Source organism: Topomyia yanbarensis, chromosome 2 (genome assembly GCF_030247195.1).
Source record: "Topomyia yanbarensis strain Yona2022 chromosome 2, ASM3024719v1, whole genome shotgun sequence".
In the NCBI taxonomy this organism is placed as follows: Eukaryota; Metazoa; Arthropoda; class Insecta; order Diptera; family Culicidae; genus Topomyia; species Topomyia yanbarensis.
Genome location: NC_080671.1, coordinates 43,064,636 through 43,081,246, shown reverse-complemented (window position 1 = coordinate 43,081,246; position 16,611 = coordinate 43,064,636). Strand labels below are relative to the sequence as shown.

The following is a 16,611-nucleotide window of genomic DNA, read 5'->3' as shown; positions in this document are numbered from 1 at the left end:
AAGAACGCGAGGGTCCCCAAGTAACAATTAAGATTTTATTACATTACTTAGATTGCACTTGTAGCATGCTATAGAACTTCATTTGTTACTTGGGTCAACTAGGCGATCCTCTGGCCACCAAGACGCGCCTGGGCTGTTTAATCTTCGGGAATACTGCGAACGAAGCAAGTCGACGGCGCCGGTAGTTGAGTGGTATGCGTGGCCATCACTCACTCCAGTTAGTGTAGGCTCAATCCTAGCCGAGGTCGTTGAGACTTTTCTGAGGTCTAAAAAAATTGGTCACGCCTTACTTCGGAAGGGAAGTAAAGCCATTGATCGCCGGTCCATGAGTTGATGGGTCGATATCTAGTCCAGATAGTGGAGTCACCTCTCTGAGATCGGTGTTTGGCCTCGTAGCGGAAATACGCCAACGGAAAATAACTAGAACATGTAGAAGAAGAAGATAAAGCTAGTTCAGCGAACTGTACCCTACCTATTTATGAATGCCAATGCAGATGTATATCTGATCAGGAGCTACACGATCTAGTTAAGCCTCATTTAACAATCGAAAATATGAGTCTCTCGGCAGACAAAGGCCTTTAATCGGAAGAAGATAAGCGCGCTTGTTAAATCCCAGAATGAACAACCAAGACGATTGCAAAAGCATTCGAGACGGGACGGTTGTGGCGTCATGATGCAGTGGAAATTCGCAAAAAGTTTCGCATGGCCATGCACCGCTTGGATTGTTTCGAGAGGAGAATGAATAAGGACCCAGATCTACGACAAAGCATGCAACAGTCTATCAAAGTAGTAAGTAGCAAAAAATAACAGCGACCCGTAAGAACAAGAAACAATCAAGAACCTCTGGCAGTGAATAGCAAGAAAGCAGCACCGATGATGACATGGACGTGAACGATAACGCGAGAAAACGCAGACTGAAAGACCCCCAAACTGCGACGGAAGCTAATGGTTCACCGCCAACAAAAAGGATCTCAACAGGCAGCAGCAAACTGCGTCAACAAGATCTAGCAGACAGACATTCTTAGATTTTATTTTAATTTTTACTTATTGTAAAAACTTAAACAATCTTCGGTTGTGTTAACGCATTAAGCCGTGTCAAATAAATCTATAGAAAATAAGCTTGAAACGTCCAATTGGAAAGTACCTGGAGAGCAACTACATCCACGAAGTTACGCCCTGAGAACTGCAGTCGGCCGACCCAGGAAAGATGTGGCATTTACCAGTCTGAGGCGTGTCACTGAACGCCATGCTCATCGGAAGGTTCCGGGTCTACTAGTTCTCCTCGCAGCGGTGCTCTTCGGTTTTCGGGGGCGTTCGGTAGTAGTTTGTGGAGATTTGAAACAAACGTTTCATTAGTTCCGAATACACCAACAAGAGAACACTACCAGCGCTTTCCCCAACGTTTCCGGTGAGAACATTCGCGCTCGACGTTGCACAGAGGAGTATTTGACCGAAAAAGCTGGCCGAAAGTCATATTTTCAAAAACCATTATCAAGGACATTATATTATATCATGATATTCCCTAGTAATTTCTGCATTAGATGGCAACCACGTTGCGTGTATTTACTAAAGTTTGGCAACGCTGTTCACTGTCCAAGGTAGGGGTTTTTTAATACTCTAGGCTGATTTAAATCTGCGCGTGGAAACAAAATTTTCCAAACATTAGTGATTTGAATTGTTTCGACTCAAATATGCTATATTTTTAATAAACCAAGGTCATGGTCATATTTTGGTGTAGATGGATCCATATACTCGAAAAAATATTAGTCTTATTAAACTTAAATACAAAGAAAAAAAATCCGCCATTTTCTTACTTCTCAAAATTGAAAAAGTTCATGTTCCCAATCCGTCCCAGTGAAAACTCTTGTGCCCTGATTAAGTTTAACCCAAATACTAGTAGATCGGCGAAAAGAAACTTGCGCATAATTGCTCCTTTTTGAATGTGAGCTATTTAAAAAATTAAATATTTTTGACATTTTTCCTCGTTTTATTACATTGTCCGTGCTAAGTTCAAACTTTTACAAGGATACTTCTTTTCGAAATAATGAGTAATTCTGGGCAAGATTAAGGTTTAGTTAGCTGGGAAACAAAATGATGGTTTTATTGACCCAGAGCGCTTCAAAGTGCTTCGAATCGATTTGTTTTCGTGCAGAATTGAACTACATATGTTGCTTGAACTGTGTTTTGGAATGTATCAGCTGATGCCGAAGCACTTTGATGCGCTCTGATTCAATAAAACCATCATTTCGTTTCCCAGCTAACTAAAACTACATCTTGCCAAGAATTACACATTATTTCGAAAAAAATATCCTTGTAAATGTTTGAACTGCGCACGGACAATGTATTAAAATGAGGAAAAATGTCAAAAATGGCAAATTTTTCAAATATCTCGCATTCAAAATGGAGCAATTATGTGCAAGTTTTTTTTTCGCCGATCTAGTAGTATTCGGGTTAAACTTAATCAGAAAAACAAGAGTTTTCACTGGGACGGATTGGGAACATGAACTTTTTCAATTTTGAGAAGTAAGAAAATAGCGGATTTTTTTTCTTTGTATTTAAGTTTACTAAGATTAATATTTTTTCGAGTATATGGATCCATCTACACCAAAATATGACCATGACCTTGGTTTGTTCAAAACATAGGATATTTGAGTCGAAAAAGTTCGAATAAATAATATTTGGAAGATTTTGCTTCCACGCGCAACTTTTAATCAGCCTGGGGTATTAAAAACCCCTACCTTTGACAGTTAACGGCGTTGCCAAACTTTAGTAAATACACGCAACGTGGTTGCCATCTAATGCAGAAATTACTAGGGAATATCATGATATAATATAATGTCCTTGATAACGGTTTTTGAAAATTAGACTTTCGGCCAGCTTTTTCAGTCAAATACTGCACTGTGCGTTGGTAGCTTTGAAGTCACATACTCTCTACGCCAAACAGAAAAAATAAAAGCTATGCTATGTACTTTTCCGGCTGTGCTGTCAGGTTTGGATAAAATGAATTTTTATAGCTGGGAGGATTTAATATAGTGTGGCTATGAGCTATCCAGGCTTTGAATGTTTTTTTACAGATGATTCAACTTAATTAGAAGAAAAGCTTCGGAAAGACGTCTAAACATTGTGTTTAAACTAGTTATGGAATAGTTTTGATTGGTCTCATCAGAATCCGACACTAACTTAGTAAGTGGACTTCTCTTGTTGTGGGACATCACGCATGACAAGAGGTTTGCTGAGAAACACAAATAAACACTCGTTTTTTGGAACTATCGTCAATCCGGCGCTAGCACAGTCATGTCACTAAGTTAGTGTCGGATTCTGATGAGACGAAGTCGAAACGCAAATTCCATAACTAATTTAGTTACAGGTTTTGTGCTGTTTACACACAAAGATTCCTTAGTGGTGACAAAGGTAGTTTTTTCCTGATTACCTCAACTAAGGAGAAATGTATGATAGTACATTATTTTTACACTTATCCGATCCAAAGCTTAAAGTACATTTTAATTTCCAACATCACTAAGAATATATTTATCCTTTTTCTTTTCAGGTAAGTAATTGTTCGCATCTATTCATGGAAACTAGTATATAGAAAATAAAGAATGAATTTCCTACCGGGTTGCACCAGCTGAGCACACGGTGCACACAATATCAACCGACGTTGAAAACATTTAAACACCTTCGAAATACATTTCCTTCATCGCGTAAGTATCTAAAATGCACTACTCTGCATCGATTTGGGCGCGGAATATGTCGCCTCCAAAAATGCACTTAAAGCAAGTAGTTCTCCTATCAGTGTATTTCTCTTTTTACACTAAATATACCTTGAAACAGTAGATTATCCAATTTAAATATGAATCTTATTTCTAAATCCAAGTTCCAATATTGAATAGAGAATTATGAAAACAACTTTCTAGCCGGGGAGTTTTCGCTCGAGTCGGATATCTAGACCTAGCACGCGAATTTCAATACTACTTCTTATTTGTTGTTGCATCAAGGTGCAATTCAACCGAAAAAAAATCTTCCCTGAGCTGACGTACTGTCTGGTACGATTGCATTCCTGTGCGTGATACAATGGCACGAGATGAAAAACGAATAGACAAAAGATGCAGAGATCTCGAGACATTCGTGGCTGGGTAGGCATTTCTAGGTTATGTCGTGCGTGACTGTATAAATATAGTTAATCGAATCGAATTCAATGGTACAGTTATCTTTGCTGTATTCGGACGTTGGATAGTATAGAGGCTTCTAAGGGCTACGTTGGGCTGAAATATTATGAACGACTTTCACAAACCGTAGGGTGTCAGATACACGAATGCTAGATTTACGTGAGATAGCCTTATTTATGCAAATGCTTATTGATATTTTTGAGCCCGCCCTAGAGCGTGATGACACTGTGAAATATTTGCCTTCAGTTTTCAGTAATTATGATTAATTATCAACAATTTAATTTTTATACTTATGAGATTATAGAATATTGACCGAAATTTTGTGTATGTTTGCCAAATTAAATTGTAAAGCCATACAGTGTCTATTTTTTTTCAATCAGCTTTGCAAGCCCGCAGATGAATGATTGAACTCATTGACATTTATTAAAAGTTATAAATTCTGTAAACAAAATCAACTTGAACGAACTCAAACCAAAATGCATCGTTCCCACAGTGCTGACTGGTGGCCGAATAGCGCTGTTGTGAGGCATGCGCGCGGCCCAGACAAAGTGCACACATTTCTAAAATACTTTCCTATCGCTTGTTTACAATCTTGTTCGGGAGACCCACAGCCGCCCCGAAACGGGGACAGTGGCGCAGAAGCCGTTGGACACGCACGCACCCCCTAGCGTCACCGTGCGTCGCTGACTGCGGCTTGTTCGAACAATCCGCGGGACTTCTGATCGCAGACAAACATTCGAGGAGACAACAAACAAATGCACGAACCAGGCAGTGCAATATGAATCGGAACAAATAAATCCTCTAAGTGATCAACGCTGCTGCCATTAGTGCAGCAACGGTTGGATCTTCTCATCTACAATGTTGAAATCGCAAACTTGAACGATGGTGGACGATTCGGAGCTTCGGGAGCATTCAGGAACCATACTCGAGAACCGTACTAAGGAGGTTCCCTTGAAGATGCAACATATATTCTCATTTCGATTTTTTTTTTCGTTTTTTTTATGCAAATCCCTGCACAACGAATGGTTGGATGGGGTCCGCCGGAATAATATTTATAGTGGTCATTAAAATCATTAACAACAGATTAGATCGAGGTCGGCTCTTTCGTGCGATATTTGGCAGGAGTGTTGAAAACGAGGCGATTTGTTATGCGAAAACGTGCGACATGGGCTGAGATTTTGGATATAAATTTACTTGCTGGTAGCCGCGGTTGTCGGTTATAACTGGTAAGTCTATTTATTAGAGGAGCTGCTGTTCTAGGGGAAAAATTATTGGGATGGGGTCTCAGCCTGTCAAAATACCAGATAATGGGCAATATATCATACAGAATGGGAAATGCTCTGATCATGATGGCTTGTAAATTTTTATTATATAAGGGTCATTTTCTTCACGTTTCATGGCATGAAAGTTTTGCGACGTAGTATCTCACCAGTTTGAGCAATGAATCAATCATCTCTGAGAACAAATGTGCCAGACAAGCATAATTGTGATTTGTTTATGGCCTGGTGTTTGGCGGCCTATTAGCAACAATCGTTAAGTCACAGCTCATGATGGCCAGTCAGTAGAAGGATCATCTTCGTTTAGCATCTGTATGAATGCATACGAAAAAGATACCTATCGATTCTATGACTGAGTTGCTTTGGAAGCAATCATAATGAACGAGACGAGAAAATACTCCATCCACTGAAATCCACTAAATATTCGGACGGGGCAGAACGCATAATTAGTCTCGTTCGCCAAGTCAGTTTGTGTTGTTTAAAATTGTTGATAATCGAACATTGTAGTGTTTTAAACCGTCGTTTTCGTGCTCATAATTAATGGTGTCTAAGCCGTCGACTTTGTTCGGAGAAGTTCTTACCTCTATGCTTGCACTTCTATAGGAATATACCCTTGAGTGATTAATTTACCTATGAGTGGTTCACGAAATTTATTTTCCAAGCAATTTAAGATAGAGATTTTGTTTCTTCAGCAAAGTTGTAGTAAATGTTACTATAAACAAGTTGGTGAAGGCACCATATACCTAGTTTTGATAGTTTTAAATGTATGAAACATTTTATATGGAATACCCTTCGAAATTAGTTTTTTTCGTGATAACTTTTTAGCCAATCTCCTACGTTCTTATAATCCTCCACAATGTTGTTTGTTGTATTTAGACACATATTTTTGCAGAACAAAGTAACCCTCTAAGGAGCAAACAGCATCATAAGACTATGTCCTCACCAATGTATTTTGCGGTAATATTTGCTATAACTTTACCGAAGACACAAAATCTCTATTTAATTGCTTTGGAAAACAAATTTCGTATACCATTTATAGGTGAAATAATTACTTAACATTATTCCTATAGATACACAATCATAAAAGTAAGAACTTCTCCGAACAAACCATACTAAGGAAGTTAATGGTTTAAACGCCATTAATTTTGAGACCGAAAACGACAGTTTAAAACACTGCATTGATAGCATTGCTCAAAAAAAGTATGGATGGATGCATCGAATCAGCAAGTAGTGTGTTAGCTTGAATACCGGTTATGGTTACATATCATCAACGAAACCATATGTAGGATATCCAAGCTCATAGGCTTCCTCAACAAACCATCGGCAACAGAGCCCATCTAAGACGGGCAGTACACTATCATAAGGACATCCACAGACGCTCAGTTTCCTAATACCATTTTTTATTTGGATTGTTTATTTGGGTTCCAGCTCAATTAACCGAAAGCTATTTGGCCGAATGACGTTTAGTGGAGTGTTATTTTGTCGAATGGGTTATTCAATCGGCCATTTGGTCGCACAGGCTATTTGGCCGACACTACAGACCATTTGCTCGATAATACAGTCCATTTGATCGATACGACGGGCCATTTGGTCGATTACTTACGGGCCATTACTGCAGGCCATTAGGTCAATACTAAGAGCTATTTGTACGATATTATAGGCGATTTGATCGATACTACGGGTCATTAGATCGACACTACCGGCCATTGGGTCGATACAACGGGCCATTTGGTCGATTCTACAAAATTTATACGCGAACGGAGGTCTTAGCGGAATGAACGTACTTTATATATGTTTTTCTACCATTTAATTCCACTATGTTTGGAAGTGGAATTAAATGGTAGAAGAACATATATAAAGTACGATTCTACAAGTTATTTGTTCGATATTATAAGCCATTTGGTCGATACTACAGGCCAATTGGTCGATTCTATAGGCCATTTTGTCGACGCTGTAGGCCATTTGATCGATACTACGGGTTATTTGGTCGATACTGCAGGCCATTAGGTCAATACTACCGGCCATTTGGTCGATACTACAGGCCATTTGGTAGATTTTATAGGTCATTTTGTCAACACTGCAGGCCATTTGATCGATACTACGGATTATTAGGTCGATACTACCGGCCATTTGGTACAAGATACTACAAGTTATTTGGTCGATATTTATTTGGTCGATACTACAGTTTATTTGGTCGATAGTACATGCCATTTGACCGGAAAGACCATTTGGCCGAACAGGCAATTTGGCGGAACAGGCAATTTTGCCGAACAGGCAATTTGGCCGAAAAAGCAATTTGGCCAAACAGGCAATTTGGCCAAACAGGCAATATTGCCGAACAGGCAATTTTGCCGAACAGGCAATTTTGCCGAACAGGCAATATTTCCGAACAGGCAATATTGCCGAACAGGCAATTTTGCCGAACAGGCAATTTTGCCGAACAGGCAATTTTGCCGAACAGGCAATTTTGCCGAACAGGCAATTTTGCCGAACAGGCAATTTTGCCGAACAGGCAATTTTGCCGAACAGGCAATTTTGCCGAACAGACAATTTTGCCGAACAGGCAACTTTGCCGAACAGGCAATTTTGCCGAACAGGCAATTTTGCCGAACAGGCAATTTTGTCGAACAGGCAATTTTGCCGAACAGGCAATTTTGCCGAACAGGCAATTTTGTCGAACAAGCAATTTGGCCGAACAGGCACTTTTGCGAACAGGCAATTTGGCCGAGCAGGCGATTTTGCCGAACAGGCGATTTTGCCGAACAGGCGATTTTGCCGAACAGGCAATATTGCAGAACAGGCAATTTTGCCGAGCAGGCAATTTTGCCGAGCAGGCAATTTTGCCGAAAAGGCAATTTTGCCGAAAAGGCAATTTTGCCGAAAAGGCAATTTTGCCGAACAAGCAATTTGGCCGAGCAGGCAATTTTGCCGAACAGGCAATTTTGCCGAACAGGCAATTTTGCCGAACAGGCAATTTTGCCAAAAGGCAATTTTGCCGAACAGGCAATCTTGCCAAACAGGCAATTTTGCCGAACAGGCAATTTTGCCGAACAGGCAATTTTGCCGAACAGGCAATTTTGCCGAACAGGCAATTTTGCCGAACAGGCAATTTTGCCGAACAGGCGATTTTGCCGAACAGGCGATTTTGCCGAACAGGCAATATTGCAGAACAGACAATTTTGCCGAACAGGCAATTTTGCCGAACAGGCAATTTTGCCGAGCAGGCAATTTTGCCGAGCAGGCAATTTTGCCGAAAAGGCAATTTTGCCGAGCAGGCGATTTTTCCGAACAGGCAATTTTGCCGAACAGGCTATTTTGCCGAACAGGCAATCTTGCCGAACAGGCAATCTTGCCAAACAGGCAATTTTGCCGAGCAGGCAATTTTGCCGAAAAGGCGATTTTGCCGAAAAGGAAATTTTGCCGAAAAGGCAATTTTGCCAAACAAGCAATTTTGCCGATCAGGCAATTTTGCCGAAAGGCAATTTTGCGAAAAGGCAATTTTGCCGAATAGGCAATTTTGCCGAACAGGCAATTTTACCGAACAGGCAATTTTGATGAACAGACGATTTTGCCGAACAGGCAATTTTGCAGAACAGGCAATTTTGCCAAACAGGCAATTTTGCCGAACAGGCAATTTTGCCGAACAGGGCTACCGTGGCTACCAGCAAGTAAATTTATATCCAAAATCTCAGAACAGGCAATTTTGCCGAACAGGCAATTTTGCCGAACAGGCAATTTTGCCGAACAGGCAATCTTGCCGAACAGGCAATATTGCCGAACAGGCGTTTTTGCCGAACAGGCAATTTTGCCGAACAGGCAATTTTGCCGAACAGGCAATTTTGCCGAACAGGCAATTTTGTCGAACAAGCAATTTTGCCGATCAGGCAATTTTGCCGAACAGGCAATATTGTCGAACAGGCAATTTTGCCGAAAAGGCAATTTTGCCGAATAGGCAATTTTGCTGAACAGGCAATTTTGCAGAACAGGCAATTTTACCGAACAGGCAATTTTGATGAACAGACGATTTTGCCGAACAGACAATTTTGCAGAACAGGCAATTCTGCCGAACAGGCAATTTTGCCGAACAGGCAATTTTGCCGAACAGGCAATTTTGCCGAACAGGCAATATTGCCGAACAGGCGATTTTGCCGAACAGGCAATTTTGCCGAACAGGCAATTTTGCGAACAGGCAATTTTGCCGAACAGTCAATTTTGCCGAACAGGCAATTTTGCCGTAAAGGCAATTTTGCCGAACAGGCAATTTTGTCGAACAAGCAATTTTGCCGATCAGGCAATTTTGCCGAACAGGCAATTTTGTCGAACAGGCAATTTTGCCAAAAAGGCAATTTTGCCGAATAGGCAATTTTGCCGAACAGGCAATTTTGATGAACAGACGATTTTGCAGAACAGGCAATTTTTCCGAACAGGCAATTTTGCCGAACAGGCAATTTTGCCGAGCAGGCAATATTGCCGGACAGGCAATTTTGACGAACAGGCAATTTTGCCGAACAGGCAATTTGGCCGAACAGGCAATTTTGCCGAACAGGCAATTTTGCCGAACAGGCAATTTTGCCGAACAGGCAATTTTGCTGAACAGGCAATTCTGTCGAAAAGGCAATTCTGCCGAAAAGGCAATTCTGCTGAACAGGCAATTCTGCCGAGCAGGCAATTTTGTCGAACAGGCATTTTTGCCGAACAGGCAATTTTGTCGAACAGGCAATTTTGCTTAACAAGAAATTTGGCCGAACAGGAAATTTGGCTGAAATGGCCATTTCATTTTTCCGAAATGGGCTTATCAGTTGGACGAAATGGCCATTTCAGTTGGCCGAAATGGCCATTTCAGTTAGCCGAAATGGCCATTTTATTTGGCAGAAATTGCCATTTGGTTTGGCTGAAATGGCCATTTAATTTGGCCGAAATGGCCATTTCATTTAGCGGCAATGGCCATTTGATTTGGCCGAAATGGCCGTTTCATTTGGCCAAACAGGCCATTTGGCACTATGGGCTGACGAATTGGCCAGGGCAGGTTCAGCGATAGACTTAGTTGGTCTTGAGCCCGCCCAGCCAATTTCGACAAGTTGAATATGAGAAAAATTACAGTCCTGGGCTTCGTCCGAGGACCGCAATTATTGGAGAAATCTACAAACGTGTCGCCAAACAAAGGCGTTTCTAGAACAACCGTGCTCAGTGATTTCTCTGCTGAATTTTTCGAATCTCCCCTGCAGCATGCTGACCTATGTGATCTATGTGAATCCCACAACAGAACATACCTGCTGTTTGGTTTTGTTTTTGTGCTGCTATTTTTTCCCACCCTTCCAATTCTACTTTCTCATCACTCGTTCTCCTTTCCATCCGCTCAGGAAATGATGAAAAGGCACGTAAGGCACAAATCCCCGACTGCATACGGGGAACGTGCCATTTTAGCCAAAATATTCTGATTCCTGATTCAGCGGCGGGTCAATCGGCCCGCTTTCAAAAATTCGTTTTATTTATACCGCCAAAAAATCGTTTTATTATACCGTCAACTTATCCCGGGGCTTGGGTAAGTTGGCGGCTTTTCCGCGTCACGTTATTTTTGTCTCCAAATATGTAAACAATGCATCAAATATTTAAATAAAATTCTGAGATATGTTTGTTTGATATATATATGTTTGATATGTGTTTTATTTTGCAAGATCTATCTATACCAAAACGGTTAAAAATGAAACTGAACACACCGCCAACTGGCCCCGGTCTTCCCAATATACCGGTCTTGTTGCACATCCCCGGAATAAGAGCTTCAAACAGCTAGCTACCAATGATGGCATGGAGAAATGTGGAAACGTATATCCGCAAAAAGTGAAACCAAATACAAATCTTGAGCGTTTTTTCAAAACGTCTGCAATGAGTCAATGAGCTCAAGAAATATGTACAAAATACTACTTGGTATAAACCATAACTTGACGGCACGGGTGGTTGAGTGGTAAGCGTGACCGCCACTCATTTCAGTTGGCCTGAGTGCTCAATTCCAGCCGAGGTCGTTGAGTTTTTTCTGAGGTGAAAATCTGTGGTCACGTATTTCTTAGGAAGGGAAGTAAAGCCGGTTCCCGGTTCATGAGTTGATGGATCGGTATCTAGTCCAGATAGTGGAGTCACCTCTCTGGCGTCGGTAAAGAAGAAGTAGAATCCAACTTCTATACTTACTAACAAATATCCTCCTCCCGTGACACTTGTGGAGCGCGCAGTGGTATGTACGGCCTCTAGCAAAAGCAAGTATCAAACTAACCATTCCTTCCGCGATCTACGTTCGGACCTGACCGGCGCCGGTATTGATCAATAATCACTTTAGGATTACCAACAGGAGTTGTACATTGAAAGATGTTTCGCTACTCCCAAGCATAATTATCTACTTACTCCCTGTGCAACTTCAGCTAGTCCAGATAGATAACGGAGTAGTAGCCAGAGATGACCGCACAAGCTCAAGCTCAAGTATTTGGGATAACCTATAACTAGGAAAATCCGCTTAAAAGACATCAATGCAATAGTAATTCTTCAAAAGGGCGAATGAGACTTTTGTAAACAAACTTATTTCGCTCATTATTCCGCCACCGAGTTGAATTTCATGAAAAATACACATGAATCAACATCTTTACCCTTGGTAGAATCATTTTCAAATGTTTTCTGTCTTGAAATGGTAACAAATTAGGAGAAATCAGCAAAACAAAAGTTTGTTTACAAATCTTATTAGCCCTATTCAAATGTTGATATGGAATGTATAACGTATAATGTATAACGAAATATCGTTTTTAAAAGATTTTTTGAAAACCGGTATTTTACTTTAAAACTCTTGAGCCCATCCCCAGAGCTGGGTAAGAAAACCAACCGGTACGTACATTCACTGGTATGGTGCTCAAAGTCTCAACACGTGTAAACGAGTGATCCACATCGTGTGCGGTTTTGATTTCGTTCACACGGTAAACGAAAACACAACCACGACCGAGTGTCGGTTTTGAAAACCAAACCGAGTCACTCAGCACCGTTTACATGTGTGCACGAGTTTCAACTCGTGTTAATGTATTCTAAACAGCGGTATCGGTTCGGTTTTAGAAAACCGAACCTGGTTTTTTCTGTACGCGGTACTACGGTAGAAAGAAGAGGCAGTAAATTCATGTGCAGTGCTGCCGAATAAACAACTGAACAACTGAATTGAATAAGGTTAGTTGTTGAGAGTCGATGGGGCAATATCGAAATGTTAGCTTCTGGGCGATTGTTAAAGTTTCACAATTGATGTTCGTTACACGAAATTCAAAATGGCTATCTTTCTTGGCGAATAATCGTATGAAACCGAGTAATGTAGATATGTTTGATTCGGGAAAGCCGTTGATGTTAATGTAAAAATGTTGAAATTGAAATTAATGACGTCAAAGATATCAATAAAAACAATGACATCAATGCAGTCAATGCGATCAATCCAATCAATGCAATCAATGCGATCAATGCAATCAATGTAATCAATCAAATCAATGAAATCAATGCAATCAAAGAAAACTATGAAATCAATCAAATTGAAAACAATCAATCAAATCAATCAAATCAATTAAATCAATCAAATCAATCAAATCAATCAAATCAATCAAATCAATCAAATCAATCAAATCAATCAAATCAATCAAATCAATCAAATCAATCAAATCAATCAAATCAATCAAATCAATCAAATCAATCAAATCAATCAAATCAATCAAATCAATCAAATCAATCAAATCAATCAAATCAATCAAATCAATCAAATCAATCAAATCAATCAAATCAATCAAATCAATCAAATCAATCAAATCAATCAAATCAATCAAATCAATCAAATCAATCAAATCAATCAAATCAATCAAATCAATCAAATCAATCAAATCAATCAAATCAATCAAATCAATCAAATCAATCAAATCAATCAAATCAATCAAATCAATCAAATCAATCAAATCAATCAAATCAATCAAATCAATCAAATCAATCAAATCAATCAAATCAATCAAATCAATCAAATCAATCAAATCAATCAAATCAATCAAATCAATCAAATCAATCAAATCAATCAAATCAATCAAATCAATCAAATCAATCAAATCAATCAAATCAATCAAATCAATCAAATCAATCAAATCAATCAAATCAATCAAATCAATCAAATCAATCAAATCAATCAAATCAATCAAATCAATCAAATCAATCAAATCAATCAAATCAATCAAATCAATCAAATCAATCAAATCAATCAAATCAATCAAATCAATCAAATCAATCAAATCAATCAAATCAATCAAATCAATCAAATCAATCAAATCAATCAAATCAATCAAATCAATCAAATCAATCAAATCAATCAAATCAATCAAATCAATCAAATCAATCAAATCAATCAAATCAATCAAATCAATCAAATCAATCAAATCAATCAAATCAATCAAATCAATCAAATCAATCAAATCAATCAAATCAATCAAATCAATCAAATCAATCAAATCAATCAAATCAATCAAATCAATCAAATCAATCAAATCAATCAAATCAATCAAATCAATCAAATCAATCAAATCAATCAAATCAATCAAATCAATCAAATCAATCAAATCAATCAAATCAATCAAATCAATCAAATCAATCAAATCAATCAAATCAATCAAATCAATCAAATCAATCAAATCAATCAAATCAATCAAATCAATCAAATCAATCAAATCAATCAAATCAATCAAATCAATCAAATCAATCAAATCAATCAAATCAATCAAATCAATCAAATCAATCAAATCAATCAAATCAATCAAATCAATCAAATCAATCAAATCAATCAAATCAATCAAATCAATCAAATCAATCAAATCAATCAAATCAATCAAATCAATCAAATCAATCAAATCAATCAAATCAATCAAATCAATCAAATCAATCAAATCAATCAAATCAATCAAATCAATCAAATCAATCAAATCAATCAAATCAATCAAATCAATCAAATCAATCAAATCAATCAAATCAATCAAATCAATCAAATCAATCAAATCAATCAAATCAATCAAATCAATCAAATCAATCAAATCAATCAAATCAATCAAATCAATCAAATCAATCAAATCAATCAAATCAATCAAATCAATCAAATCAATCAAATCAATCAAATCAATCAAATCAATCAAATCAATCAAATCAATCAAATCAATCAAATCAATCAAATCAAAATTGCGGCAATCGTAAGTTTTCGGTGTCTGCTGACCATATCCTTTCAAATGACACCCATATTGGTGGTGGTTCTCACTATTTTGTGGTAACCGGAAGTCGCCATCTTGGATTTCAAAATGGCCGTAATGGTCAATTTTCGGCGTCTGCTGACCATATCCTTTCAAATGACACCCATATTGGTTGTGGTTCTCACTATTTTGTGGGAACCGGAAGTCGCCATCTTGGATTTCAAAATGGCGCTAACGATCAATTTTCGGTGTCTGCTGACCATATCCTTTCAAATGACACCCATATTGATGGTGTTTCTCACTATTTTGTTTGTTTTGGCTGGGAAAGATGTAGAGTGGTTGAGTGTTTTGGAATAGTTCGTTGCTTTAAATGCTGTGTGTATGGACATAAGAGTACTGAATGTAAAAACTCTCAGGTCTGCTCTAAATGCGCAGGGGACCACATTACAGCAGAATGTGCATCAGAATTACTTTGCTGTGCTAATTGCGCTCAGATGAATAAGGACCGGAAGCTGAATCTGGAGACAAAACATGCAGCCTACCGTTTTTCCTATGCGCTGTGTATAGGAAGCTTGTTGAAAGAAAGCGTCAGCAAATTAGTCGTGACGTTGACCAGCATACCAGGATATCTGAACGGATTACTTTCTGTTACTCCAGGTAAAGCCAAAGAGGGTATATGTCCTCTCGAAGCTACCCTTGATACTGCACCCCCTCAAAATAATTTTCGGTTCCAGTCTTCTGTTGGACATACTCCCGGCTCCGTAGCTGATATTCATCCAACAATCTGCAATCCAAACGATGATGAACTCGCAACTGTTTCTCCAGGTAAAGCCAAAGAGGGTATATGTCCTCTCGAAGCTACCCTTGATACTGCATCCCCTCAAAGTAATTTTCGGTTCCAGTCTACCGTTGGACAACACACTCCCGGCTCCGTAGCTGATATTCATCAAGCCATCTGCAATCTAAATTATGATGACCTCACGACTGTTTCTCCAGGTAAAGCCAAAGAGAGTATATGTCCTCTCGAAGCTACTTTTGATACTGCACCCCCTCAAAGCAATTTTCGGTTCCAGTCTACCGTTGGACAACACAATATCGGCCCCGTAGCTGCTATTCATCAAACCATCTGCAATCTAAATTATGATGACCTCACGACTGTTTCTCCAGGTAAATCCAAAGAGGGTATATGTCCTCTCGAAGCTACCTTTGATACTGCACCCCCTCAAAGTAATTTTCGGTTCCAGTCTACCGTTGGACAACATACTTCCGACTCCGTAGCTGACTTCCACCTAGCTATCCATGACTCAAATTATGAAGACACCACGACTGTTTCTCCAGGTAAATGCCAGGAATGTATATGTTCCTCCGAAGCTAGACATACAGATACTGCCTCCCTTCAAATGAATTCCCGTTCCCAGCTCAGAATATACTACCAAAACGTGAGAGGACTACGCACAAAGATCGATGAGCTGTTCGTAGCTGTAACCGACGCAGAGCACGACGTCATTATCCTGACAGAAACATGGCTGAACGACGAAATCAATTCCCTGCAGCTGTTTGGACCTAGATATACGGTCTATCGTAACGATCGTGACCCAGTCGTTTCTGGTAAAAAAAGGGGCGGGGGTGTACTTATAGCTGTTTCTAATCGGTTAGCGTCTAAACAAAAAAGTTTTAACAATAACGGCGTAGAACAACTCTGGGTAAACCTTAATAGCCATGGTATTAACACATGCGTGGGCGTCGTATACCTCCCTCCGGACTCCGCAGATAACATAAACGTTATTCAGAACCATATTCAATCCGCACTTGACATTGCTAATTCGCTAGAACCCCAAGCTTCTCATTTGTTATTTGGAGATTACAACCAGCCTGGTCTTGTATGGAAAACGACTTCTTTCGGTTATGCTTACGCCGACCATTCTGACTCATCCCTTTCGAGAT

General features: G+C 39.3%; 1 protein-coding gene across 1 annotated transcript in view; it reads left to right on the top strand.

Moving 5' to 3' along the window:
• The first annotated feature begins 738 nt into the window (after positions 1-738).
• LOC131679445 (GATA zinc finger domain-containing protein 4-like) overlaps positions 739-16,611 on the top strand; it is a 105,131-nt gene continuing 89,258 nt past the window's right edge. The window contains exon 1 of the mRNA XM_058960174.1: positions 739-789. Coding sequence (XP_058816157.1) covers positions 739-789 — 51 coding nt within the window. The remainder of the gene's footprint in view (positions 790-16,611) is intronic.